Source organism: Spermophilus citellus, assembly GCF_964194105.1.
Source record: "Spermophilus citellus genome assembly, chromosome: 6".
Taxonomy (NCBI): Eukaryota; Metazoa; Chordata; class Mammalia; order Rodentia; family Sciuridae; genus Spermophilus; species Spermophilus citellus.
Genome location: NC_138187.1, coordinates 14,288,723 through 14,316,454, shown reverse-complemented (window position 1 = coordinate 14,316,454; position 27,732 = coordinate 14,288,723). Strand labels below are relative to the sequence as shown.

The window sequence follows — 27,732 nt, the reverse complement described above, 5'->3', positions numbered from 1 at the left end:
GAACTGTTCTGGGAAACACGAGTCTCTCCTTCCCACCCCAAGGCCTTTCCCCCAGCCTGCGTCCTCTGTCCAGAGAGCTAACTGTCTATCTCTTTACTAACATTAGTTGCATTTTTCCTTCAATCCCAGGTTACCAGAAACTTCTTAGGGAAGTCTCTCCCAAGACCCCAAGACCCTTCTGTCTCCACAGTCTGTTTACGACGTGGCATTTAACAGTGTGCATTGATCTCCATTATTCTGCAATAAATAACCCCAGCGTCCCCACTAGGCTACACTCTGCAAGAGCAGTGCTGGGGTTGAACCGTGTCCTCCTCTATCGGCAAGTTGAAGCCCCAGCGCCCAGGACCTCAGAGTGTGACTGTGTTTGAAGACCGGGCCTTTACAGAGGTGATAAAGTGAGATCATGAGCCCCTCGTCCAACAGGACATGACAGGTGTCCTTAGAAGAAGAGGAGACTGGGACACAGGGCCGAAAGCACAGAGAACAGATCACATGAAGACCCGGGGAGAAGACGGCCATCTGCAGTCCAAGAAAAGAGGTCTCAGAATGAAACCAAATGCTGACCCCTTGATCTTGGACTTGTAGTTTCTAGAACTGTGAGGAAAGGCACTTGTGCTGTCTGGGCTTCCCTGTTGTTGGCACCTGGTGATGGCAGCTGTAGAAAACTCCCACAGGTAGGGACTGCATTGGCTTTTCCTTATTATCGTGTTCCCGGATCCCAGCACTAGGTAGGTGCTCAATAAATATGTACCAGAGAGTGGCTGTAGGTGCTGGGAGTCAGGTGGGGGACACCCGGTTCCATGAGCTTCTCCTGCGTGTGGCTCGTCTCTGCCTTCCAGAGCCACCTTTCGGGACATTGGTTTCAGGTCTCTGCCTTCTTCCAGGGTCAGATATAGGACACTGGAACTCCAGGACACAGTGTGCAAAGGAAGTGCAAAGGAAGAACTAGACATGGGGCAGGAAGTGGTTCGAAAAGATTGTTTCTTTAAAATAACTTTTTCATGAAAATAGTTATATCTACTTAATAAGTTATCTTGGAAAATACAGGAATGTATCAAGAAAAGAGAAAAAAATGTTATTTTCCCTTTCTCCTCTATTCTCAGGAAAATCGTCACTAATATGTGAATGCATTTCCTTCCATTTTTTTTTTCAGAGCTGTGATTCTCCAGTCTGAAAATGGTTTTCATTCCAATGTTGAAAACTTAACATAGCTTATGCTTTTCCCGAAACATGGTACATTTCCTTCAATATTTCAGTGGCCACAGAATAAGCTATCAAGTGACTGTGATGTAATCATCCCCCCATGGCTTTGGCATTGATTTCTTTTTTCAGTTTTAAACAATGCCACGGCAAACATCTTGGTGCACCCAACGTTTTCTACATTTTGAATCCTTTCTTTTTATATTAATTCCCAAAGATGGAATTTCTAAGCTAAAGGGAATGGTCAATTTTATGGTCTAGAAATAGGACCAAATGGCTTCATCTAAAGGGTTAATCCTTTACCCTCCCACTGGCAGGGAAGGAGACCCCAAGCACCCCTAGGCCATGGTGACTGCATTTTGTAGGGATCAATGGGAATGTTGTAGGGACAAACGAGGCAAGACACCAAAGATAGCAGGAAACAGTTTTATTTGGCTGCAGCCAGGTTCAGAGGGCACAGCTTTTGCTGTAATCAATTAATCCCCTGAACCCCGAGTTCAGGGAGTTTCAGAATTTTATAGCCAGTGTGTAAGGGGAGGGGCTCAGAAGTTCACAGTCTGCAGAAGTTCACATAAAAACAGCTGTTTCTTTCACTGTTCTGGGCAAGTTAACTCTTCAAGGACAGCACCTGAGAAGGGGGGAGCTTCTTCTCCCCTTTCTTCCCTCCCTCTGCCAGCTGTTACCATGGAGCCAGTTGTAACTTATCTTAAAAATGTAGACATCTCTGTGAAGCCCAGCTCAAGGCCAGAGGCCTTGTCTGCACATTTCTTCAAAGTACTATACTGGATATGTTTGTAATAACTAATAACGGGGTGTTCAGCACCTGGAGTGCTGGTATCTTCTCGGCCAGTGGCCAAGTAAACAGGGTGACACGAAAATAGGAAGTTTATCTACATTGAACTCTTTTGCTGACAGTCCTAAAATCAGCCCTGGGGAAGAGGGCTTTTCTGTGGACAAAGGGGTGCCACTTCAGGAAGATGCCGAGAACAGCCAGACGGGGGGGGGAGCTGAGCCGCTGAGCACGGCTAGACCGGGCCTGGCTCTGTGCTCTGGGTCAGTGATGTTCTCTGTTCGGTTCTAAGAGCATCCAGAGGTTCTGGAGATGCCCCCTTGGAAGCTGAGTGTCGTTGTTGATGTCTGTGAAGTTGTCAGGACGATGCTCCAAGCAGGGGCTGACCAGTGACCCCACCAGGTCCTTCTGGGGCCTTTCTGGGGTGGCACCTCATCTCCCCCATTCTTGGCTCCTCAGTTTACTCCTTTGGATCTTTCCAGAAACTGTCTTCGGCAGTTCTGAAACAAAAGCCACCTAGGGGCCCAAAACAAAAAGAAAAAAAAAAAAACACTTAGAAACCATCATTTCCCCAGGAGACTTCTGCCTGGGGTCATCACCTTCTGCCACCACATAGGAAACCTCCCATGAGTCTGGGTTTCCCCAAGTGATCGCCATCAAGATTTGACCTTTAACCCGGATGCAGAGGGTGGTGCTGAAATGCTGGCAGCCCAGGCGCTGCAGGGCCCAGCCCTGTTGATGGCCTGTTGCAGGCCCAGCCCTGCAGCACCTCTGCCAGCATTTCAGCACCACCCTCTGCATCCAGGTTAAAGGTCAAATGATAGGGTAAGAACAAAATGGGCTTCAGGGAGGGCCAGTGAAGAAACAGGCCAGCAACTGGGGGTGTATGGATTTCTGGCTCCTCGGTACCAGGCACGGAACCTGTCCCAGCATGCACCCTTCTCATTCCCCCAGAATTCCAGACACTTGCCTTCCTGGGGTACTTGTAGGGGGCGGTCACCCTTTTCACATGCTCCTGGAGTTCCCGGGTTAGTGCTTCCGGGTCATGAGAGGAGTAGGTTGGAGAAAGAACTATAAACGCCTTTACCACCTGCAGGGGGAAAACAGAAGGGGTCAAGCCTCCCAGAACCACGCTTCAGCCTCGTGAACGAGCACTCGCACTTGCCAGGGCTTGGGCACGTCCAGTGAAATAGACAACATCAACTTTTCTGTCACCTTCCTTTCCAGGATCAACAGTTAGAAGCATTGGCTCTCGGGGAAGGGCTTCAGAGCCCTGTTTGTTCTCAGACTAGTCCCTGTCCCTGAGTGACACCACGAGGAACCAACGTTGCTTCTCCTAAGACGCCAACACGTTGGAGACCATTTACTTCCAGGTTTTCCTGCCTGAGAATGAGGCATGGGTCTGCTCGGGCAGGATTGAGAGAAATGGCTACCTCCAAGGGCAGGAGGGTCTTTCAGAGGCTGCATGTCTGCCAATATGGAGCTGGACAGCTTCTGGTCCAGGTCTATCCCGAGGGACGTTCTGCACCTTGGCTTTTCCTGTCCAGGTTTCTCCTACAGGGTGTCTACTGCCAAGGAGGAGGAATTTGGTTGTGTCCCAAACTCAGACACAACCAAACATGCTTTCTGATAAGTCCACTTGGCGGTTAGTCCATGCCCGCGTGAAACTCGGCCAACAATATCACTGTCCCTCCTGCTTCCAGGGTGGGAAGATCCTTGGGATTTCACGTTCTGGTAGAGCTGGCTTTGAGGAAGGGCTCTCCTGTACTGTGACAACAATGCACACTTGCTCTGTGCCAAGCTGCACTCTACGAACTGCACACAGGTGAGCTTGGAGCAGGCAGCCCTTGGTCACAGATCAGTCAACTCCCAGCATGCAGAGCAAGGCACGGTTTCCTAGGTGTCATCTCTCCAGCCCACAGATGGGACTCACACCTCCCTCCTTCCATAGCAGTGGACTCAAATGATATGGAGGGGGGAATTGCCTGGCAAGGGGAGGCCGGCTCACATGCAGACGCTCTGGGAGGCATCCCCTGCTGGCCTCGTTCAGCAGCTCTGACTTGAGATCTTAAGGCTGAATTTTAAATAAGAGCCCCAGATGACGCAGCTGTGAACAGTCCAGGGACCACTGTGAGAATTGATGCTCCGGCCCTGGTGCTTCTAAAAAGGCAAGGTGAAGCAAAGCTTCCATAAGGTAACTGCTTTGGCAGGGAGCAGTGGCACACGCCTCTAATCCCAGCAGCTTGGGAGGCTGAGGCAGGAGGATCGCAAGTTCAAAGCCAGCCTCAGCAATTTAGCAAGGTCCTAAGCAACTCAGTGAGACCCTGTCTCTAAATAAAATACAAAATAGGGCTGGGGATATGGCTCAGTGGCCGAGTTTCCCTGAGTTCAATCCCTAGTACCCAAAAAAAGAAAAAAGAAAATAAAAAGAAGATAACTGCTTTGTACTGAAGCATTATTTTGGATTTACAGTCAGTGAAAAGTACATGGGTCTGCATATAAAGCTCATCCTTCCCATTCTATCTGTGTCTCTGGGACCCACAAAAAGCAATTCGCATTTATCCAATGAAAACCAAGCTTATTAACATTGGCTCATTTTTCTCTTGCTACACATATACATATTCTGACATCTTCAAGTTGACTGTCCTTCCTGGATTACAGCTGACAGTAACCTTGTCTGGTATACTTGCTGCTTGCTCCTCTGTGAGGAGGAAGAAGTGTTTACTGGGTAGGATGGATGACAGAGCCTGTCCCTGCCACCAAGATCTCTGGTCCCATAGTCAGCGTCCTTTGGATCCAGTTCAATGTCCACCTAAAATGATAGTGTGGCATTTTCTCTATGTGTCCCTCTAGAAAGTTTCTGCATCCCTGAAGGCACGAGGCCAATGCTTAATCAAAAAGAGTGTGCATCTGTTGGTGGCCTTTCAACTTTGTGTTACTGGACAGGGTGAGGACAGGGGAATGTGGGTCAGAAGCAGGAGGCCGTGTCCTGGGCAGGCCTGCTCACCTCCCCCCGGGTGGGGTCTGGGCTGCTGACCACCGCAGACTCCAGCACAGCGGGGTGCTCGGCAAGCGCGCTCTCCACCTCCACAGGTCCAATTCGGTAGCTGGAAAAGAAAAGGAAACTTCCAGATGGCTCCCCTCCACCCGAGGAATTTCAGAGGAAGGAGGAAAGAGTAGACGCGCTGACCTCGAAGAGTTGATCACATCATCGCTTCTTCCCATGAACCAAAAGTAGCCGTCCTTGTCCATGTGGGCTCGGTCCCCTGTGATGTAGAAGTCTCCTCGTTCTGAGGCCGCCGTCTTCTCGGGATTTTCCTGAAAGACAAGGGAAGTCTATGAAGGACATTCTGCACAGCCACCCAGGGTGTGGCTTCTTGACTGTCCCAGAAGCCCCATGCAGGAAGCTGGAGAGCCCCAACAGCAAGTCCAGCCGTCCCCAAGACCATGCTGGCCCAAACTGCCCTCAGAGCAGGTGGCTATAGGCCTGGGAATTTGATGGAAGCTTCCAGGGAAAGATCGAGGGCAGCCACCATCGCCATCTTTAGAAGGGTGCTATCCTTGCTGAGGCTGGCTTTGAACTCGTGATCCTCCTGCCTCAGCCTCCCAATCCACTGGGGCTAGCGTGTGCCACTGTGCCCGGCTTGGGGATTGGGAAGAAGGCTCTACAAGGGAGAGGCAAGGGCCCAAGAAGGAAAAAGAAGTCAAACTGTGATTCTCAAAATCTTAAAGAGAAAGCTACTGTTTGGCAATAAAAAGACACAGATTACTAATAAATACAATAACCTAGGTGACCGGCCACACGTTATGCTGGAAAAGGCCAGACTTGCAAGAGTGAATGTTTTAGGATTCCACATTATATAAACGTCTTTTTAATGGCAGAATTATTATGTAGTGACAATAAATAATTTACCAATTGCCAGGAGTCTGAGGTAGGGAGGATTGACGGCCAAGGAGCACAAGGGAATTTGGGGGTGACCATACAATGTTCCACAAGTGACTCTGGTGGTGGTGACACAGGTGTATATACTTGTCAAAAGTCACTGACCTTCATACTTAACTTAAGAGAATTTTATTTCAGGTAAATTATACCCCTTTCAAAAAATACACTTTGAGGGCTGAGGATACAGTTCAGTTGGTAGAGTGTTTGCCTCACATGCACAAGGCCCTGGGTTCAAGACCCACACCACAATAAATAAATGAGCAAATATAATTTGAGGGGGAAAAAAAGCAAAAAAAAAATCTATCAATGCCTAAACTTAATACAAACTGTAAGATATACACAGAGAAAACTTAAAACTCTACAGAATGTTGAAGAAGATATCAACAAATGGAAAGATAGAAAACATTAACAGAAATGTCAGTTCTCCCCAAGTTGATTCATAGATTCAATGCAACTCCAACCAAAATGCTAACAGACATTTTCATGGAACTTGGCAAGGGGATTCTAAAGTGTATGGGAGGCCGAAGACTAGGTAAGATACTTTTAAGAAGTTGAGTAAGAAGGAGAGATTGTTGACTAGTTGTGATGAACTCCACCTTTGTCTCTTTTGAACAACACTGCAGTGGATATCTGCACTCTCGATTTCTTTCCCTAGGAAAGCGAGTCTATTCCTTATCTTAGACATAAAATGGACCCATGTGGGAGGCCAACCTTGCATGTGACTGGGTCACACTCCCCAGCTGGGTGCTGAGGCTCTCAGTCACAGAAATGTGCCAGAGCTTTCCCCACCCTTCTTGGGTCCGAGGGTCGAGGGTCGAGGGTCGCTGTCTTGTGCATGGGTGTGTCTTGTTACAGCCCCATGGGTGGAGCTATGCTCACCTGTTCCTTTGTAATCTAACCCCTTGCCCTGTTTAGGATAGAATCTTCCATGGAAGTGCCTTGTGTGTCCCCTTCTCTTACTGTGCCCTTGGGTGTGGCCTACCCAGGTGTCAGTCAACCTGCTGACAGTGGACATCATGAAGATAGACTCAGCCCCCTGAAACCTGACCCCTTGCCTCATTTCAATAGCTTCCCTCAATAAAAGGGGTCAGCACGTGCTCTCTCTTCCTGCGGACCCTTAAGGTCGGAGGAGCCGTCACAGCGACCCCAAAGAAAAAGGTATTTGGGTCTCTTGTGTGGTTATTTCGCACAGCTCAGTCAGCCCAGTTTACCTGGAGTGACCCCTGAGCCTTTTATTTTACTCGCGAGAACAGAAACCTGGCAGACCTAGCTATATTATGTTGACATGTGCAATTTCAGCTATTTGGTAATGGCCAACAGTACTTTGAAATGTGCATGCTTATTGTGGGGGCAGAATGTGTTTAACCTGTCAATACTGCTGAATTTCCTTCATTCACAAAGCAACCCTGGTGTGACATTTTCTATTAATTTTCCCCTATGCCGTGATTCTCATAAAAAGATTTCACATTTTTCTCTTAGTTAATGACATGGAAAGAAAATTAGTTTTTGGTGTGGGTGATGGAAAGGAAAATGCACAAAAAGTGGAGGTTCTGGTCCTGCAAATGACTTCAAAAATTACTTTAGTATTCCCTCAATGGAGTACTCACAGACCCAGAGAGATGTGTTATGTGAACTCCATGAGTGCCACTGTATACCTAGAGGCATGGAGCAGACACTCAATAAATAATGAACAATTTTTCCAAGAATGTTAATTCACTGCTTACAAAAATATTAGAAGAAAGTATATTAAAATTTTAACCTTATTCTTGCTTAGCATGATTATTACATTTAGAAGTAAGTTTATTTATATTTATTTTTTAATTGTAGTTGGACACAATGCCTTTATTTTAATGTAGTGCTGAGGATTGAACCCAGGGCCTCTCACGTGCTAGGCAAGTGCTCTACTGCTGAGCCACAACCCCAGCAGAGAAGTAAGTTTATTTTAAACAAAATAAAGCAAAAAAAAATCTCTTGTACTGACATAAAAACCCTAAAATACAACATAACGAAAACAAATTGACTGATTTTTATCTGCTTCTTTCTGCTGATGGACAGCTGAGTATGTGCATGAGATGGAATTTCTATAAAGCAGTTGTTATGGTTTGGGTGTGTGGTGTCCTCCAAGGACTCACGTGTGAGAGGAGACAAGGAGGTTCAGAGGTGAAATGATGAGCTTCTGAGAGCTTTAACCTAAGCAGTGGATTAATCCACTGCAGGCAGGTTGGGGTGGCTGGAGGAGCTAGGTCACTGGGGACGTGCCTTTGGGGTTTACATTTTGTCCCTAGTGAGTAGACCTCTCTGTGATTCCTGCCTGCCGTGTCCTGAGCTGCTTTCTCCCACCACATTCTTCTCCATGATGTTCTGCTTCACGTTGGGCCCAGAGCCATGGAGTCGGCTGATCATGGACTGAATCTCTGAAACCACGAGCCAAAATAAACTTTTCCTTCTTTATGATTTTTTTTTCGTATTTTAGTCACAGGGACCAAAAAGACTGACTATTTTAGCAATGGTTCTTAACCTTGGCCACACATTTGAATCCCCTGGGAAGTTGACCCACAGCATCCAAAATTCTGACTTAATTAGTCTGAGGTAGGACACAATCATCAGTAATAGCTGAATCTTCCCAGGTTTTTTCTAAATTATTATTTGTTTGTTTTTTAATGCACAGCCAGGTTTGAGAATTTCATGTTAAAGAATTGGGAGAAAAATCCATCATAAATGTTGGGAGTCCCCCGGCTCCAAAGACTAATTTCCCCATCTCCCAAGAAGAGCCGTCCAGTGGTGAGCCCTGCTGGCTCACCTGATCCTTACCCACCAATCAGACTAGCCCTGCTGGCTCACCTGATCCTTACCCACCAATCAGACTAGCCCTGCTGGCTCACCTGATCCTTACCCACCAATCAGACTAGCCCTGCTGGCTCACATGATCCTTACCCACCAATCAGAAAGCACCCCAGCCAACTGTCAAACTGTTCAACCATTAAACTGTCATAACTGTCAAACCGCTGCCGGCTCTATAAATATGCAGAGCTGTTCTTCAATAAATGGGCACCAAGCCTTGATCGTTCTTTCAATAAATATCAGCCAAAGTGGGTATAAAGAAAAGTTAGCTACTGGTTTATTTCAGACACTGGATCTGAAATCCCAGGACCTGAGGCCTTAGCAGCAAGGAGAACCCCCAAAACTCAGCCCTGACATAAAATTGCAGTTTCACCTTTGGTAAGTTCTTTCCCTCCCTGGAACTTGAATTTTCTCATCCTTAAAGTAATGAGGCCTCCTGCATGTCACTTTCAAACACTGAAAGCCCACGACCTGTGTGTACAACCTACATGTCACTTCTCTGTGTCGCTTTCCATATCAGTAACAGGATCTCGCTGACAACAGGAGCAACCTACTCCCTAGGACGACCTCAAGGGTTAAACAAATATTTATAAAATGTGCCGCACAAGGCTGGGCACGCAGTCACTGCTGAGAGAGTGGCCTTCCCTGTCTCTTACCAGATAGCAGTTGAAGAAACAGAAGGGCCGGGTGGGTCTGACGCGCACGGCGATATTCCCCTCTTCTCCTGGGGGCAGGATGTGGCCCTCGTCATCCACAATCTGGTCGAGGGATCATGGGGTGGTGTCTGGGCACCCGCACAGCCAGGCCGCCCGCCCGCCAGCCCAGCCTGTACCCAGCGGGTCCGTGTGTCCTGCTCCTCGCCCGCCGTGACCGAGGTGGCCTACCTGCACGTCGTAAGGTGGGGAGGCTTTCCCCATGGACCCCGCCTTGATGGTGGAGCCTCTTGGATTAGCACAGATTACAACCTGGAAGGAACCAGAGCCCATAAGGAGCCTCATCCTCACTCCCTTTCTCCTTCTTCCCTTTCTTCTCTCTCTTCCTCCTTTCCTTTTTCCTTCTGTTATGGTTTGGATAGAAGGTGTCCCCCACCCCCAAGCCCCTGTCCTAATGCAGGAATCTTTGGAGGTGAAATGCCTGGATCGTGAGAGCTGGAGCCTAGTCAGCCCACCCTCGTTTGAAGGAACTGTCTGGATGGTGACTGTAGGCAGGTGGGTCCCTGGAGGTGTGCCCCAGAAGGGCGCATCTTCCCTGTACCCCTTTCTCCTTTCCTTCTCTTGCTTCCTGGCTGCTATGAAGGATGCAGCTTTCCTCCATATCACCTGTCCACCATGATGTTCTGCTTCACCTTGGGTCCAGAGCAATGGGTTTGGCCAACCATGGATTAAACCTTTTAAACCATGAGCCAAAATAAACTTTTCCTCCTCTAGGTTGTTCTCGTTGGGTGTTTTGGTCACAGAGTTGCAAAGCTGACAACCACACCTTTCTCCTTCCTCACTCCTATCCCCTCTTCTTCCTTTCCCTTCACCTCCCCTTCCTTCCTTCCTTCTGTCTTCTTTCCATGGGGACATTCATTTATGGAGCTCTCGAATGGGCATCTGCACATCAAGAACTTAATGTATAACTAAGCTGAAGGATTCCATTGATCTCCACATCTCTGCCCTGAGGGCTATAGAAGTTGCTTCTTAGGATTTGGGGCTCTCCCAAAAACACACGTAGGCTGTTCCCATGGGGACAGACAACACCCTTGGCCAGGAGAGCTGGCTTACTGGTCATGGAGTAATTGTGAAGTTACCTCTAAACCCAAAGGTTCTAGCTGTTGGAGTTTTGTTAGCAGTGTTTCCACCCTGGGGACAGGGCCGTCCTGACAGGTATCAGAGAAAGGACAGACAGAAAGGCAGGAGGAACTATGGAGCCAGGGATCTTGTCCACTGGACTGAGAGCTCAGATGGTGGTGAACTGGGGCAGGGACCTGGCCACACAGCACTCACTGTTTCGGACTGCCCGTAGCCTTCGTAAAGCTCCAGGCCCGTCTGGTTCTTCCACTTCTCCCTCACGTCAGGGTTGAGGGCCTCTCCTCCAGTCAAACAGTGCCTCAGGCTGTGAAACTGGTACCTTTGTCAAATGAGAAGACAGGTGGCCTTTTCAGGACCCCCACTTCCACCTGCCAGCAACGTGGCCCAGTCCAGACCCCCGCCCGAGCACTAGGGAATAAACATCCCTGTTTTAGAATCTTCCTCAGGGACCCCACCCTCTGGCTTTCTAGGCATGTTCCTCAGGGACAGATAATTTTTTTTTTAATTCATTCTTAACTGAGTTTGGAAAAAAAAAAAAACTAGAACCTACTGATTTGGGAATCACCTGGGTGAGTTTCAGGTAAATTTGCCAAAATAATTTAGCTAGAAACAAACTGATAGATAATAAAGTGATTGAGATAATTACTGGATTGAAAAAGATAAAACAATTAAAACTGAGAAGATAAAAAGTGGTTCTCTGAGAATCTCCAATGGTTCAAAAATTTCTAAAGATATTAAGTTGGAAAGCAACCTCTCAGCTCAGCAAATTTTCTGAAGTGTTAAAAAGAATCAGTGATTGCAAATATACTTTTAATCATTTTCCCCTCTTTGGATCAAATTGGATGGATTGAGTTACTTAGTATTACTAAGCACTAAGTACTGAGAACTTAGAGTTATCACAGTGCTTGTGGTGATTAGTACCATTCAACCAAATTCCTTTTGAACAAATTACTCAGAACCTGTTTTCAGCTAAAATCATAATGTGGTGATGTCCAGTAGATGGATAAATGGAATGAATTCTTACATTTCATACTTTGAGAATCAAGTAAGATCTCCCTCTTTAAGCACTTCAGGGCCAGAGTGTGATAAGGGAAGATAAGAGGTAGGTGAAGAGAAAGACAGATTAGAATTAGTATGTTACTGAGGGGTGAGGGAATTCTCTGGTACCCCAGCAACTTGCTCTTGCCTTCCAGTCGACATTGCTTTGGATTCACCCAGTAGGACAGCCATCCAGTATTTTGTCACCTTCTCTCGAGCAGGTATCTAAAGAATGGCTGACTTAGGTCAGTCTGGGTTTGGGAGATAGAAGACCTACTGTGGTACGCTTTTTAGTCCCACCAGACCTATAGGTTCATTCCATAGGTGGTAAATAATAGCTCAACAATTTCTGTACTCTCACAGATAAAAACAGACACATTGCTGAGGGAATCGCCTATGGTAGGAAGAAAGCCAATGTCAAGTGTTGGAACGTCAGACTGCCTTAAATCTATTTAGTTCCATTTGGATATACATTCCTGGGGTCCAGAAAATCATCTTTGAATAGTGTCTACAAGGGATATGAGTGTGTACTCTTGTGAGAGAGAGAGAGAGAGAGAGAGAGAGAGAGAGAGAGAGAAATAAAGGAGACAAATAGACATAGATAGAGGCAGAAAAAAAGAGACAGAGACAAAAAGATAGAGACACAGAGACAGAGTTGGAATGAGAGGGTGGGGTTACATATATTCACATTCTTTGGCCCTCAAAGCACCAAATTGACAGGCTATACCTTGTCAGATCCTCCTGTACAAGCAGCCGGAAGATGGTTGGGACACAGCAAAGGGTGGTTATCGGGAACGTGGAGAGAGTCTAAACAAAAACAACAGGTGGAAGATTTTAAGAGTCCCTGGGGTGGAACTTCATAGACAAGGGATTAATGAACTGATTCTTCATATCCTCATTATTGAAGAAAGAAGTAGAAAACTATGTGTGGTGCCCAGCCTCCAGCCTCCAAGGTAACCTCTAATGATCTCTGTCTCCTGGTATCTGTGCCCTTGTGGGTCCCTTCCCACACTGCACCAAATTGGTTTGTGGGACCAACAGAATTCTGTTGAGGGGCCAGATATTACTTTTGAGATTACTTATGAAGAGGATGGCCTCTGTCTTAAATATTCTCACTATTTCTGCGTCTCTTGGATTACTCTTTCTGGAAGAAGCAAGCCACCATGCTGTGAGGACACTCAAGCAGTCCTGTGGAGGAGTACACAAATGAGGAATGGAAACCTCTGACCCAAAGCCAGTGAGGAACTAAACTCTGCTGAAAATCGCAAGCCAGTGTTTAAGCAGATTCTCCAGTCTAGATCAAGTCTTGAGATGACTACAATCCTAGATCATATTTTTTTAAAAAAAATTATTACTGAGGCAAAATACACACAACAGAAGATTTCCTCATTTTAAGAGTACAGTTCACTGGCACTGAGTATTTCCACATTGTTGAGCAACCGTGGCCATCAACTATCTGCAGAACTCTTTTTATCTTTTGAAATGGAAACTCTGTACTCATTACACAATAACTCTCCTTGACCCTCTGCCCCAATTCCTGGTAGCCACCTCCCACACTCTATGAATCTGACTACTCTAAGGACCTGATGGTAGTATTTGTAGGAGTATTTGTTCTTCTATGCCTGAATTCTTTCACTTAGCACAGTGTCCTCAAGGCTCATCCATGTTATAGCATCTCAGAATTTCTTTCTTTTTAAAGGCCGAATAATATTCATACAACATCTTCTTTACTCACTGATCCATTGAGGGACATTTGGGTTACTTTTACCTTTTAGTTACTGTTAATAATGCTGCTTAGGAGCTGGGGTTGTGGCTCAGTGGCAGAGCGCTTGCCTAGCACATGTGAGGCACTGGGTTTGATCCTCAGCACCACATAAAAATAAAATAAAGGTATGGTGTCCATCTACAACTAAATATATATATATATATATATATATATATATATATATATATGAATATATACATATAATATTAATAATAATAATGCTAAGAACTTTGTGGTACCTCATTGACATCTTGGCTACAGCCTCAGGAGAGCTGCTGCTCGGGAACCACTTAGTTAAGCTACTTCCAGATTCTTGACTTTAGAAACCATGAGCGAATGAATGATTCTGTTTTAAGCTTATAAATTTTGAGTTGATTTACTACATAGCAAAAGATGATGAGTACGCTATGTCAGGGCTGGAGGCAATGGAAGGAGAAGACACACGTGTTGGCTGATCAAGTCCTGTGTAAATGACGATGCGGATGAGTTTGATTGATAATAATAACTAACATGTGTAGAGCATGTACTATGTTCCTGGAATCACTTTATTCTTGTGACCACTTGATATAACTATGTTATCCCTTTCTGTGCTTCAGATGGGGAGACTGAGACTTAAGGAGTCTAAGTGAGTTTCCTAAGGCCAAGCTGCTAGCTAAGAGAAGGTGTAAGATGACAGTCCAGGTCTGACCAATGGCACAGTGTGTGCCATTAGTCACCATGTGATACAGCTTGCATCCATGCAGAGCACGGGCAGATGGGTCTTCTGATGTTTTAGGGAATGTCAGTCAGGATGTGGAGGACAGAAGAAAGCAGCCCTATTTCTTCACTGGGAGGATCAATTCTCCCTCCCTCTGAGAAGACCCTTGGAGACTGGGCAGCAGGCCTCAGGTCTATAGTTGGGCAAAGACACCCAATGAGCAGTAGGGACAGCAGCATATGGAATTGAGAAGCAGACTCTGATTTTACCCAAGATTTTGACTAATAACTAGGGTCTCAACAGGATCATAAAAAAGAAGATGGTAGAGAGAGAGAGAGAGAGGCAACCCAGGCAGAAAAAGATAAGATATGCAAAGGTCTAGAGAGATGCTCTTATTTATATCTAGGGATCTAGATTGAGCATAAGCAGTGATTGAAGACGGCCAGGTGGTCAGGAATGGACTACAGAAGGTCCTGGGAGACTTCCTGGTTAACATCAGCAGGAAGGAAGCCCATGGTCACCGGTTGGTGCGTTTTCTCCTACAACCTTGAAATCGACACCACACTCACCTTGTTTACACCAAAGACATAAAAGTCTCTTACATTTAGGATGACTTTGGCATTAACCCGAGGCAGTTCGTGCACAAAAATACAAGATCCATTAGGCCAAGCAGAGAAGAGAGCCCAGGCTGCCTTCACCCAACCAGTGTCGGTGGTGTTCCAGAAGATGTCTGATTCAGTCAAGGCCACCCACTGCCTGTCAAACACAGGGACAGTCAGCACCCCCAGCAATGCTTCTGACTTTACAAAGGATTACCTGACCCAGATCTCCTTATTTGGAGCCCCGATCAGTCAGATCTGCACAAGTCCACTATTATCTCAACAAACATTTATTGAGCGTCTTTTATCTACCTATGATCTAGGCTAGTGGTACAGAGTTAAAATGACAGGTCTCTCTCTTCTCAATGTACTTAACTCTTTGCTGAGCTCATCCAATCTCTTTTTCATTGACTTTAGACTTGCTGATCCAAATGCCTCCTCAACATCTCCACTTTTAACTAATTATGGAGATGCATAATGCGCCTCTCAAGTTTCCAGTGCTGAAAATTGACTCCTGGTTTTCCTCCCATGGGCAGGCTCATTCCACCATCTTCTCCATTTCATTGATTGCCATACAACTCAGCGTCATCCTTGACCCTTGTCTCTCTCATTCCACGTTGAAACAGTCAGCAAATCTCCCTATATCTATATTCAGAACACACTGGGAATCTTCTCTGTTCTCACCCTGTGGCTACGGCTCCCCTGGACGATCAGCACCCTTTCCTCTTAATGCACCAGCCCCTTCCTTGACCCTCCTGTCACCCTTTGTTCCTGGCATTTATCATCAACCCAACATAGTGTGTGAGCCTGTAGAAAAACAGCACAAAGGCATATTGTGTCACTCTTCTGTTCAAAATTTTCTGTTTCTTAAAAAAAAAAAAATCAAACATAGAATTGCTCTGCGATTGAGCCATTCTGTTTCTGAGTGTGTCTCCCCCAAGAATTAAAAGCAAGGACTTGAACAGATATTTGCACACATGTGTCCACAGCAACATTCATGACAATGGCTCAAGTGTCCCAAGTGTCGACCAATAGATGAGTGCATCTAAAAAATGTTTCCTGTGCCCACCATGGAATATTTTTTCAGCCTTAAAAAAGTAATGAAATTTTGACACCTGTTACAAAATGGATGAAACTTACCATGCTAAGTGAAAGAAGCCAAGTTTCAAAACCAAAGAGCAAATATTTACATAAAGGCAAATTTACATGAAGTACCTGGAGTGGTCAAATGCATACAGATGGAAAGTACAAGAACAAGAGTAGGCTCCTAATTGGAGTAAGTTATATTCCATATGTGTACAATATGTCTGAGGCCGGAAGATCATAAATTCAAGGTCAGCCTCAGCAACCTAGCGAGGCCCTAAGCAACTCAGGGAGACCCTGTCTCTAAATAAAATATAGAAAAGGGTTGGAGATGGGGCTCAGTGGTTAAGCACCCCTGGGTTCAATCCCCAGTACAAAAAATAAAAAATAAAATAAAATAAAAACCCACACTCTAATGTCATGTATATCTGGGGGTGGGGGGTAGGGGAGAGGGAAGTTGGCAGTTATTGCCTGCTAAGTGGAGTTTCTGTTTCGAAATCTATTTTAAAAGTTATAGACGGTAGTGACAGTTGTAAAAAAAAATGTGAGTATATTTAAGGATAGTCAATGATACACTTAAAATGTTTAAAGTGCTAACTTTGGCTAGCAAAAAGGATTTTGAATATTTTCATCATAAATAAATGATAACCGACTGAGGATGTGGATAGGTTTACCATGACCTGAACATTCCACAACATATTTTTGTGTATGGAAATGTCACATGGTACATAGGTATGATTTTATGTATTGGCTAAAATTATTTTTTAATAATGGCAAATTTTATATTATGCATATTTTGCCACACTTTAAAATAAAACCCTCCAATGGCTTTTCACATTACTCAGAATAAAGTCCAAACACCCTAGGACCCTACCTGATTTGCACTATCATTGCTTCTTTTCCTTTTCTCTCTCTTTCTTTTTCTCTTTCTTTCTCCTTCCTTCCTTCCTTCCTTCCTTCCTTCCTTCCTTCCTTCCTTCCTTCCTTCCTTCCTTCTGAACCTCGGGGTGCTTCGCCACTGAGGCACATCCCAGCCCTTTTAAAAAATATATTTTATTTAGACACAGGGTCTGGCTGAGTTGCTAAGGGCCTCGCTAATCTGCTGAGGCTGTCTTTGAACTCGCGGTCCTCCTGCCTCAGCCTCCAGAGTTGCTGGGATTACAGGCCTGTGCCACCGCACCCCTCTTTTCTCATTGCTTTCTGACCTCAGTTCTTGCCGCTCTCCCCTTCACACACCCCTGCTCACTCACCCATGCTCTGCTCTTGCACCCCCTAGACAAGCCATGCCCAGTACCTTCCACTGGCCACAAAGCCCAGCCCGTAGCTGCCCTGGGAGTGCTCAACCATCTTGGGGTTCCCAGTAGTTCCGCTGGTGAAGTAGATGGCCAGGGCATCTCGACTCTTGGTCTGCACACACTTGTGCTCTGCAGATGCCTCTCTGGAAAATGTAAAAACATGGGGTGGAACTCCCAAGAGTGGACACAGGGAACAGTGACCATATTTTTTACCATTTCAATAAATACATGTGAGGTGCTGCTTCAAGAGAGTGGCAGCTCGGGCTATCTACAGCCACCTCCTCTCATGATGACCCTTTTGCAGACAAGGAAACTGGGGCCCGATGTGATTAAGTGACTCACTCAAAGAGCCCCCTATTCTTGGAGCATGGAGTGAGAGGTTTGCACATCCATGTGCCTAATTCAGCACTTTTAGGCATGACCCCATCCCCACCTCAATTCCTAAGGACTTAGAACTACTTCTAAAGGTTTCCCCAAACTTGGAAGTTTGAGATTTGGTTAATTCCCAAGGTTTTGTGATTTGGAGAATCAGCTAATTTATGGTTCATGGTTCTCAACCCCGGCTGCACCTTGGAATCCCCAGGTAAGTTTTTTAAAAGAAATACCATTACCTGGGCCCCACCTTGGACAGATGAAATCAGAATCTCAATGCTTTTTAAGCTCCTCAGGAAATTCTACTAACAACTACAATTGAGAACCACTGGTCTGGGCCAAACTGGCAATATATCAAAATCACATGGGCTGATTTAAAAAAAAAATACAGATTCCAGGAGCTCTGCCTCATATATGGTTAACTATGTCAGCTATGGGACCTTTGGATCCATATTTTAAACAGAACCCAGGGAAATCTGGTCTGACGAACATTTGTGACTTGATAGTTCCAGTCTCTGAGGGTCCCCTTTTGGATGCCGGCCTCTAATCTGGAGAGAGGTTTCCACCAAGTCCTTGCTTCAGGGGAGATGTGACTGTGGCTCCATCCCAACACTTATTTAACTATTTTTTTTTAACATCTTGGGTCGGTCACTTCACTTTTGCAAATCTTTTTTCCTCACCTGTAAAATTATGTGACATTGCAACTCCTAAGGTATTTTTCAAGATTATTCATTACTGACTGCATTCTGAGCACCAAACACAAAGCTTGACACAAAATAGATGTTCATTAAACCTTTCCCTGCACAAAGGAATGGAGGTGACTGCTTACCTAAGCACATGATGCATGCACTTATTTTATTATCGGCCGCCTGCTGTGTACCGAATGCATGGCATAGGTCAGCTCCTCCACACTGAGAGCTCCAATAACTACTGCCAACAGTGTACAAAAAAAACAAGGCATAGGAAAGCTAGTGACACATTGATTACTGACTGAGTGAGTGACCTGGAACATTCAGATGGTCCCAAGGATTCTATCTCAGACCATTCTGGCTTCCAAGGTGAATGTCGCTCTCTGAGTCACTTTGTGTGCAGTCGGCAATGCCTTCTGTGGTCTCTTGTTGGCTAAAGGGGAAATGCCTTGACTTCTTTGTCATTGTCATTGTCCAAGGGAGCCTCGACTCACCGCAGGAGTTCCCTGAAGTTCATCCAGCCTGGGCGACCGCTGTCCGACACCAGGAGCTTGACCCGGAGGGAGGGGCAGTCAGCACTGATGGCGTCCACCTGCGGAGCCAGGGCGTCACTGGTGATAATGGACTTGGCCCTGGATGTCTGCAGCCGGTACTTGAGGTCCTTCTCCGTCAGCTGGGAGACGCCAGGAATCATGACAACACCTGGCATCACGCACAGGGAGAGGACGTTGGCTCAACATCAGGGAAGACCCCGCGTGCGGGAACCAGAGATGATCACAGGAAGGAGAGGACTGGGGCGCCCGAGCTGGAAGAGGGGCCGGTAACGAGGATAAAGAAATCCAAAAATGCTCCTGGAGCTTTGGCTTGTAGAGGAGCTTGATGTATCTTATTTAATTCTCATAACCTTGGGAAGTGCATGCTATTTGATACCTATTTTGTAGATTAAAAAAAAAACCCTAAGTTTTAGAACTGTATGCCTTAAATAAATTAAATAACTTGCCCAAGAGCACCAAGCTAATAAGTTGTAAAGCTGGAGTTCAAAGCCAAGCAGCCATAAATCTTGATTGAATTGTATTGCCTGAGAGAGCACCGAGCTCGGGGGTTTTCAGTGCTTTTAAATGAAATACCTCAATGCAGCCTTCTGTTGGGCGTGGGTTACTTGCTGGTATAAGGGAAGGATGAGGTGGAGGATCCTGGACCCCTCATATGGCTTCAACCAAAGCCGATTCCATCCCCCCTAAGGGGAAGAGGAGAGGAAGCAAAAACCAGGCGTCAATTTTAACCAGGCGTCAATTTTAACCAGGCTCAGAATGTCCATGGTCAGCATTTCCTGGGGCCCAACACTCTGATTTCACAAACAAGAGGAAATGGATCCTAAAAGATCCGTCCCCCGCCTGCATCCAGTTATTGAGGGCAGAAGAGAGAGGAAGGGGCCAGTCACAAGCAGCATGAGAGCCCCACCAGGGTCCTTGCCCTTTGCAGGATTTAGAGTCCAGCACGACAACTTGGAGCTGACCGGTGGGATTCCTCAGTCCACCTCCACGTTTTAGTTTTTTCCAGGAGCCAGTCTGCCCCACCTAGGGTTTTGGTGATGGTGCTTTGGGGAAGAGAGGTAACAAAAGAGTATAAGGAGAAAATGGGTGTAACCTGCACAGGACATCAGCTTGGGTGTCTTTTAAAGAGTTGGAGAGGATGTCAGACTTGATGTGTTAAAATGGTGTGTGGTTTCCTTGTTCTTTTTAACAATTTGCCATTTATTTACTTGGTGCTGGGGTTCAAGTCCAGAGCTAAGCATACCTTTTACACCACGCTCTACCCATGGGCTATACCCATTTATTTTTTCTTGCCTTTTTTTTCCCATATTTTTTATAGGTTCATTATAGTTGTATATAATGGTGGGATTTGTTGTGGTTTGGGGTTATTTTATTTGGACCTCAAAGAGAAGGATGACTATATACAATTGGAGGGACAGGAAATTTAGGTAACAAAAAAAAATAATAACAACCAAAGGGAAATTTCGATCATGCCAAACACTTCACCCCATGACTGGCACATAGCAGTTGCTCAAGAAAAGCACAGGGGCTCCTTATACTTTGGCCCATATGAAAGGACCTGCTTTTATGTATTGCTTTGGGGTCTTGCCCTTGGCTGCAGTCAAGATGGTGATGGTGATGGTTGGGCAGACAGAATGCCACACGGCACTCAGGATGCCGTGGGCCTCTGGCCGATAGTGTCAGCCCTAACTGGAACCCCAGCCCTGCCCACTGACCTGTGCGCATGCAAGCCACGCTGGCCAGCCACCACTCTGGAAGCCGTGGGAGCACCAGCATCATTCTGTCCCCGGGCTGCAAGCCACACACGCTCGCCAGGATGTTGGCTGCCTTCCTGGACCAATGTCCCAGCTCCTCAAAGCTCCATTTGACCTCCTTTCCTTTACCATCCACCCACCAGAATGCAGGATTCGGGGGCCGGTGCCCATCCTAGATGGTGGTGCAGGAAGAAGAAAAAGTAGAAATCCTTCATTAGAACTTTTTTTTTTAATTCATTTTTACTTTTTACTATAGTTAAGACATTCAATATATTTATAAGGCTCAGAAATCAAGGTGATACAGAAAGACACTTATGGAGAAGGTTTGTTCCCTTCCTCGGGCCTCTCTACCCTGTCCCCCACTTCACCTCCCTTTCACTAATAATAAAACCATATTGGTTTCTTCCATATCTTTCTAGTGTTTCTTTAGGCAATCATTAGTACATCTTTTCCCCAAACCATTTTTTTTTTGTACTGGGATTGAACACTGAGCCACATCCCCAAACCTTTTTAACATTTTTTTTTTTTTTAATTTAGAGACAGTGTCTCGCTGAGTTACTTAGGGCCTCATTAAGTGGCTGAGGCTGGCTTTGAACTCGTGATTCTCCTGCCTCAGTCTCTGGAGCCTCTGGGACCCACACCATCTTCTTAATGCAAAAGATATTCCTTTTTTTGAAATGTATTCCTATATATTCCTCTTTTTGAAATTGAAATATTGTTCATCTACCACTAAAGTCATCAAAGTTCACAATTCTTTGGCTTTTAGTATATTCTGCAAGGTTGCAGAACCATCAACACTATCTAATCTCAAAATATTTTCATTATCCTAAATAGAAACAGTGTACAAATTAGCAACTCTACCTTGGCCTTCACCTCTTGTTTGCTCAATAACCTCCAGGTCAGCCCAAGGTGAGAGCTTATGGTTTTTTTAGGTCTTTCTTGAGCATGTGCAAAGTCCTGGGAGTGTACAGAGTTCAACTTGGGATGTCGCTTCTGAGATTCCCAGGAACATATTGGAGATTTTCAAAGCTCCTAGGGATATGTCATTCCCTACCTTCTCATTTTTGGCTTTTGGTTTGTCTGTTGCTTGACCCGACTGGGATCCACCCCATCATGTAACCACAAAGTTAAAACACTTGTCTGTACTTGTTTTTGACCAATGGACTCCGGGGAAAATTCTTTTCTGATTGGTTGAGGTCTGAGTCAGGTCAAATACAAATAACCTTGAAAATGAGGTTTTCCTAAAGAACCACCAGACTGTTCGAATAATGATAATTCTTTGGGAATGAATTTTGGAAAAGGTCCCAGCTCCATTCTGCTTCCTCTCTGGCTTCCGGGAGGCCTGGGAATGAGGATATGGTTTGACAAGGTGACCATGTCACTGTCAAGTGGGGGTTTGGACTCAGGAGTGGGAAAAGGCCACATGGCTTGCCATTCTTGCCGATTTGGTCAGTCCTGGGATGCAGACTCCCTGGTTGCTGTAGTATCTGGTTGGTTTCTGGAGTCTGAGGAAGTTGATTCCCACAATTTCTCTGACTCTTGTTGCTTTTATGAAGCAGAGAGTTTTTGGAAGGTCCTTACTCCCCCATTTTGCTGACTTAATCCTGCTTGTTTGTTTTTTTGGATCATCAGAAGGTCTCTGAGGACGTCTCCTGCCCCCCAGCATGACAAAAAGAGCTGAGACTTTGTAGGCAGAAATGGAGCCTCGGGACTGCGATATTCACATTGGTTCCTGATTCAACTCTCACAGGAACTCTGAGTGCCATAAGGGGTGACTCCCATTTTACAGGTGAGAAAACTGAGACCTAGAAAGCTTAGGCAGCGTGTCCAAGGTCACACTTCCAGTGAGCCACGTCCACCTGACTGCAAAGCCAGCCTTTAATCTTGTCCCCTCATTCACCTCTCTGAGCTTCACCGAATTCACCAGCAGTACTTACCATATCTGCTCCTGCTGGTGTGGACCTCATTGTTTCTTTTTTTTTTTTTTTTTTTAATTTTAAAATGCAGGGCTTAGCTCTGCTTGGTAAGCCTGGGTCTGACTTGAACATAAACGCCAGCAGAGTAGACCTGCTCAGCCCTGGATGCATGCAGCTTTATTTATTTATCTTCCCCTGATCTTTTTTTTTTTTTTAATTATTTTATTGTTGGTTGTTCATAACATTACATAGTTCTTAACATACCATATTTCACAGATTGATTCAAGTGGGTTATGAACTCCCATTTTTACCCCGTATACAGATTGCTGTGTCACATCAGTTACATTTCCATTGCTTTACAAATTGCCTTTCTAGTGACTGATGTATTCTGCTGTCTATCCCATTCAAGGTTATCTTAAAATGAACACCAATGTGTTTCTTTGAAATTAAAATTTCTATTCCTTTATCCATGAAATGTTTTATTTTAACATAAATACAATACAGAAAGGAAGCAAGTCGCAGGAGGAAGTCAGGGTTATCTCACTCAGTGCTGTGTATCTGCTAGGATCTGTGAAAAGCGTTGAGCCTGAACTCCACTTTCTCTTTATTTAGAAGGGAGTGAATGAGAGTGAGAGAAATATTGAAGACAGAATAGCCACAAGGCAAAACTTCCTCTTTTCCTTGATGACAGTTATTGGAAGGGAATCAAGAGAGGGCATAACTGTCTCCTGGTATGATTTGGACTCAGAAATGTGACACATCTCCAGGATTATGCAAGGGTATTTATAGCTGGTAACACTTAGTCATAACTTTCCCTAAGGCTTAAAAGCTAACAATTTAAATTTTAGGATCTGCAAAGTTCCAAAGTCAAAATTTCCAAATCAAACTGATAGTCTCAAGTCTCATTGGGGTGGTGGGGGCAGCCTCAGATACCCTCGAGAGGCCCCAGGACAGGATGGGATTCACCTTCTCCAGCTGACTCCACACATCCAGCACGTCATGGGCAAAGTTGAAGTACTCAGGCACCGGCTGCCTCCCCAGACTGATGGCTTCCCATGTGCCCACGATCTTCCGAGGGGCAGGGAAAGGTGACAGGTGCCCATGAGATCCGCAGAATCCCCGGGAGCTCTTGAGCGCCTGGAGGACCCTGCATCTCAGCCACAGCCTCATGTCGTCTGTTGCCTCTTGCCTGTCACCAAAGAGAGGAGAGAGGCCATCATCTGAATCCTGCGTTGGGGGGTTGGGAGAACCCTGTGGCCAGCCCTGAGGGTGACTGCTGCTCATACTGGACACAGTGTTGGAATCCAGGCTCCGTTCAGTTATGTAACATTGGTCATTTCCCCTTCTCTGAATCTAAGGCCCACCCCTCCCTCCTCTCTCACCTCTCATTACTTGTGGGTCTTTGTGGGCCTGAGGTCCTTAACTCCAAGCCCACTTCTCAAAGCCAAGTCTAAAAGGAATCCCTCTCATGTTTGTTGTTATATTAAAAAAAAAAACTCTTAAAATACATTGTTAATTGACACATAGTAATTCAACACATTGGTGGGGTACAGTGCGACATTTCAAAAAACAGATACAATTGGGTAATGATCAGATTAGGGTGACTGGCATAGTCATTACTTAGATAGTCATCATTCCTTTGTGTTGGAGCATTCACAATCCTCTCTGTTAATTATTCCCTCTAATACCCTTTGATCAATCCTGAACTGGCCTGGCTCAGCCAAAGAGAGCTCTCTGGCAGCAGAAACAGAACATGGACCGCATACTCAACTTAGAACTTTCTAGTACTTTCATGAAGAGGAGTAAAAAGAAACAGGTGATATTTATCATAATGTCTTCTTAAGCCAGGTATATGGAAAATATTATCATTTCCATACGGAATCAGTGTGAAAGCAAAGGATTAAAGAGGTAAGGTGATGGTGTGAATCTGGAAGGCTTGGTTCCCAAGGCGGCAATGTTCAAAGGCGGAGCTTTGGGGACTGATCGATCATGAGGGCTCTGCCATCAGTGGGGGATTCACAGCTGAGTGGATTACCAGGAGGTGGTGGAGACTGCAGGAGATGGCACCCGGTTGGAGGAAGACGGTCCCTGGGGTCATGCCCAAGCAGGGTACATCTTGTATATCCCAGGCCCTTTCTCTCTTTCTCTCCCTCCGTCCTCACTTCCTGGCAGCCATGAGCTGAGCAGCTTTGCCCCCTTGCCATGATGCTCTGCCTTACCCTGGGCTCAGATACCATGGAGCCAGCCAACCATGAACCCAAATCTCTGAAACCATGAGCCCAAATAAATTTTTCCTCCTTAAAGTTGTTTTCCTCAGTTATTCTGTCTCAGCAATGAAAATCTAATGAACAGAGGTATTTTGCTTTTTCTTGTACTAAATCCCTGAAATGCAATATGCATTCCCCCCCAGCAAGCACACCCCAATTTGGACAGGCCACACTTTGAGTACCCAAGAGTCACAGGTGGGCAGTGACACGGTACTGCGCCGGGCTGTTTTGGTGTCCTGCTACTGAAAGGATGGTCTCTGGACCAGCTCCACCATCTGGGCACTTGTGAAACTGCAGAGCCTCAGTCTCCACCCCACACCTGTGGAACTAGAATCCGCACGTCAGCTGGATCCCCAGATGTATTGAGTGCTCATCAAAGTTCTAGAAGCGGTGACCTAGGGGCTGTGTCCCCTGTTTCAGTTCTCTCTGCCAACTTCCTCTTGGTAATAATAACCGAATATGGCAATAACAACAATTACAATACTTCACAATAACCAGGAAATCCAACCGCACTACCATGCATCGAAGGCTCACTGTGTTCTAAGCACATTGAAAATGCTATATAAATATTATTTCATTAAAACATTTATGATACCCCTATGATATAAATATCATTTTCTCCATTTTGCAAATAAAGAAAAAGAGGCAATAAAGAAAATAAAGAAAATGCAGAAATAACTTTTCACCTCACCTCTCAGCCTCCCGGCCTCCCGGCCTCCCAGCCTCCCAGCCTCCCAGCCTCCCAGGCTCAGCTGTGGCCACTAATTTTGGGCCTGAGGCCCTGGAGATTCTCTCCCTTCCCCTCTTAATGGCTCCTAAATTCTGTCCCAAGCCTGAGTCTTGGCTTTGCACCCCTAGATTTCCTAGATTTAATTTTTTTTTAACCAGAGATTGAACCCCAGGGTGCTTAACCACCGAACCACATCTCCAACCCTTTTTAATATTTTATTTAGAGACAGGGTTTCCATGAGTTGTTTTAGGGCCTCACTCAGCTGCTGAGGCTGGCTCTGGACTCAGCCTCCCGGAGCTGCCGGGATTACAGGCGTGCACCACCGCTCCCGGCTGGATTTCCTATTTTTTCACAACTGCTGATTAGAATCCCGGCCTCCCTCTGTGGTTTCCCAAGGCCGTTCTGTGGAGGATTTCTCGCCCGGTTACCTTGTTCTTGGACCCAGGAAATGCAGAAGGCGTCTGTGTTCTGCTCCTGCTAAAGGGTAGACCTGAGAGCCCTTAGCAATTCCTTTTTCAAGCAAGTTGCTGACTCACAGGGAACTTTGGCCTCAGAGGGAGCCACGAGAGGGCAGGTCCTGGAGCCAGCTGCTCAGGACACTGGGTCCCTGCCAGGCTGCACTCCAAGTTCCCTCCAACGTGGACGCCTGCCTACTGTTGGGTGTTCCCTGGGGACTTAGTTTGCCAACTAATCCAAAAGGACAAGGAGGACATTGTTCTGTTGAAACAGAAAGGATACAGTAGTGGGCATGACAGGGGCCAGGCCTCGCCCACTCTCTGCTCATGACCCTCCTGTCCATGGAGAAAGTCACGGAGGGGTGGCCCCAGATTAGCAGGGGTGGCATGTGATCGCACAGTGGCCGCCGGGGTCACGTGGGGCATCTCTGAGGTGATGCAATTGTTCTCCATCTGGGTGACACTGCAACACAGCTCTATGAATTTACTAAAAGTAATGACGGTGACAGTACCGACTGTACTACACCAAGTAAGACGGTAAAGAACCACCCACAGGCCGCCTCATCCCACGTCACTTCCTGCCGTCCTTCCCCTTCTTGTCTTCTTGCTCTTTCTGTTCCAGCCACACTGGTCCTGCTGTCCCCTGAGGATCTGGCTGAGGGCTGGGACACCTTCTCTGAGGACAGCAGCAGCCACTGTGGCCCTGACTTGTCGGGTTTCCCAGGACCTGTTGCCGGGAACTCCTGCCAGCCCGGGGTGCACTCCTGTGCCTCTGCGAGGCTGGCTGTGTGTGCCCCGGTCACCACCTCCCAGAGACCAGCTCTTCCCCTCCCCGGCCCCCAACACCTCCTACCCTGAAGTCCCTGGCTTTTCTCCTTGGCCCTGATGACTTCCTAATGTTCCATATTTTTATTTATTTATTTACTTTGTTTTTCCCTCCATGTACACATGCTAGGATGTGAGCTCCATGAGGACATATATTTTGGCTCCTTGGCACTACTATGTCCCCAGCACTTATATAGCACCTGCCATAATGGGAGAGTTCAATAAATATTTGTCAGGTCCAATGAAGGGGGGGTTGATATTTACTCATCATTTTCTATCTGAAATGCATTATGCGGAGACATTCTGTGCGTAGCAATTGATGTCTGTCATTCTGGGTACAAAATGTGGACATGGTTTTGTTTTTATAGAATCACACCAAACCCGGGAGAGTTCCCTGTCTCTAGGACCTGGAGAAACTTCATTCCATCTTTAGAGCATCTCCCTTATCCCTAGAACTGAGCCCACGTCCCCTGATGGAAGAGGAGCCCTGGGCGTCCTGTAGAGAGGACTCGGGTGTTTAGCCCTTTCTGTAATCAACCCCCCCCACCCCACGCCGGGGGGCTCTGTCTTATTGCTGGTTGGGTCAGAGTGGCCTATTTCCAGGTGAGCAGCTCTTCTCCTTGGCAGGCTTGGCCACCGTGTCCTCTACTAAGTCCCGGGTGACACTCTTATCTCTGAATTTCCAGCCATATCTAGATTTACAGTCTCCGCTCTGGGGTGGATGGATGGATTGGCTGTTCTTCAAGCAATCGGATCTCAGTGTCGCCACTGTCCACCGACACTCCATGGCAGGAGCACGGCAGAGGCCAAAGCCTGCAAATTGTGACCACAACAATGACGATGTCAGTAATAGTAACGGCCTTTCACTGATTCACTCAAAGAGCGTCTATCCGACACCTGGAACTTGGTAGGCAACAGGAATGACCTGGAACTTAGAAAGTGATGGACACCATGAAGGAAATTTGGAAAGAGGACAGGGAGTCCCTGTGAGCTGGGACGAAACGCTACACTGTCCCCACTAAATTCAGGGCCCGTCTAAGCCACCCCCAGCAGCCAATGCAAGTTTTGTTTCTGGCGCCCACGTGGACTCTGACCCCGGGGGTCCAAGGGCAAGGCCTCTCAGCAG

General features: G+C 46.2%; 1 protein-coding gene across 2 annotated transcripts; it reads right to left on the bottom strand.

Moving 5' to 3' along the window:
* Positions 1 to 1,612: 1,612 nt before the first annotated feature.
* On the bottom strand, positions 1,613 to 25,909 carry ACSM5 (acyl-CoA synthetase medium chain family member 5). Of its 2 annotated transcripts, XM_081296905.1 has the most exons (14): positions 25,755 to 25,909; positions 23,296 to 23,518; positions 20,375 to 20,585; positions 18,600 to 18,807; positions 17,044 to 17,187; positions 14,670 to 14,823; positions 12,333 to 12,412; positions 10,763 to 10,886; positions 9,659 to 9,739; positions 9,431 to 9,532; positions 5,181 to 5,308; positions 4,998 to 5,097; positions 2,961 to 3,080; positions 1,613 to 2,506 (listed from the first exon to the last, which is right to left on the bottom strand). In XM_081296905.1, exons 2-14 carry the CDS (start codon positions 23,497 to 23,499, stop codon positions 2,423 to 2,425), a joined length of 1,740 nt encoding a protein of 579 aa, XP_081153031.1. In that variant the 5' UTR covers positions 23,500 to 23,518; positions 25,755 to 25,909; the 3' UTR covers positions 1,613 to 2,422. The 2 variants fall into 2 exon arrangements, with proteins under 2 accessions (XP_081153031.1, XP_081153032.1); XM_081296906.1 differs by lacking the exons at positions 1,613 to 2,506; positions 2,961 to 3,080; positions 4,998 to 5,097; positions 5,181 to 5,308 and adding an exon at positions 8,007 to 8,345.
* Between the last annotated feature and the right edge of the window lie 1,823 nt (positions 25,910 to 27,732).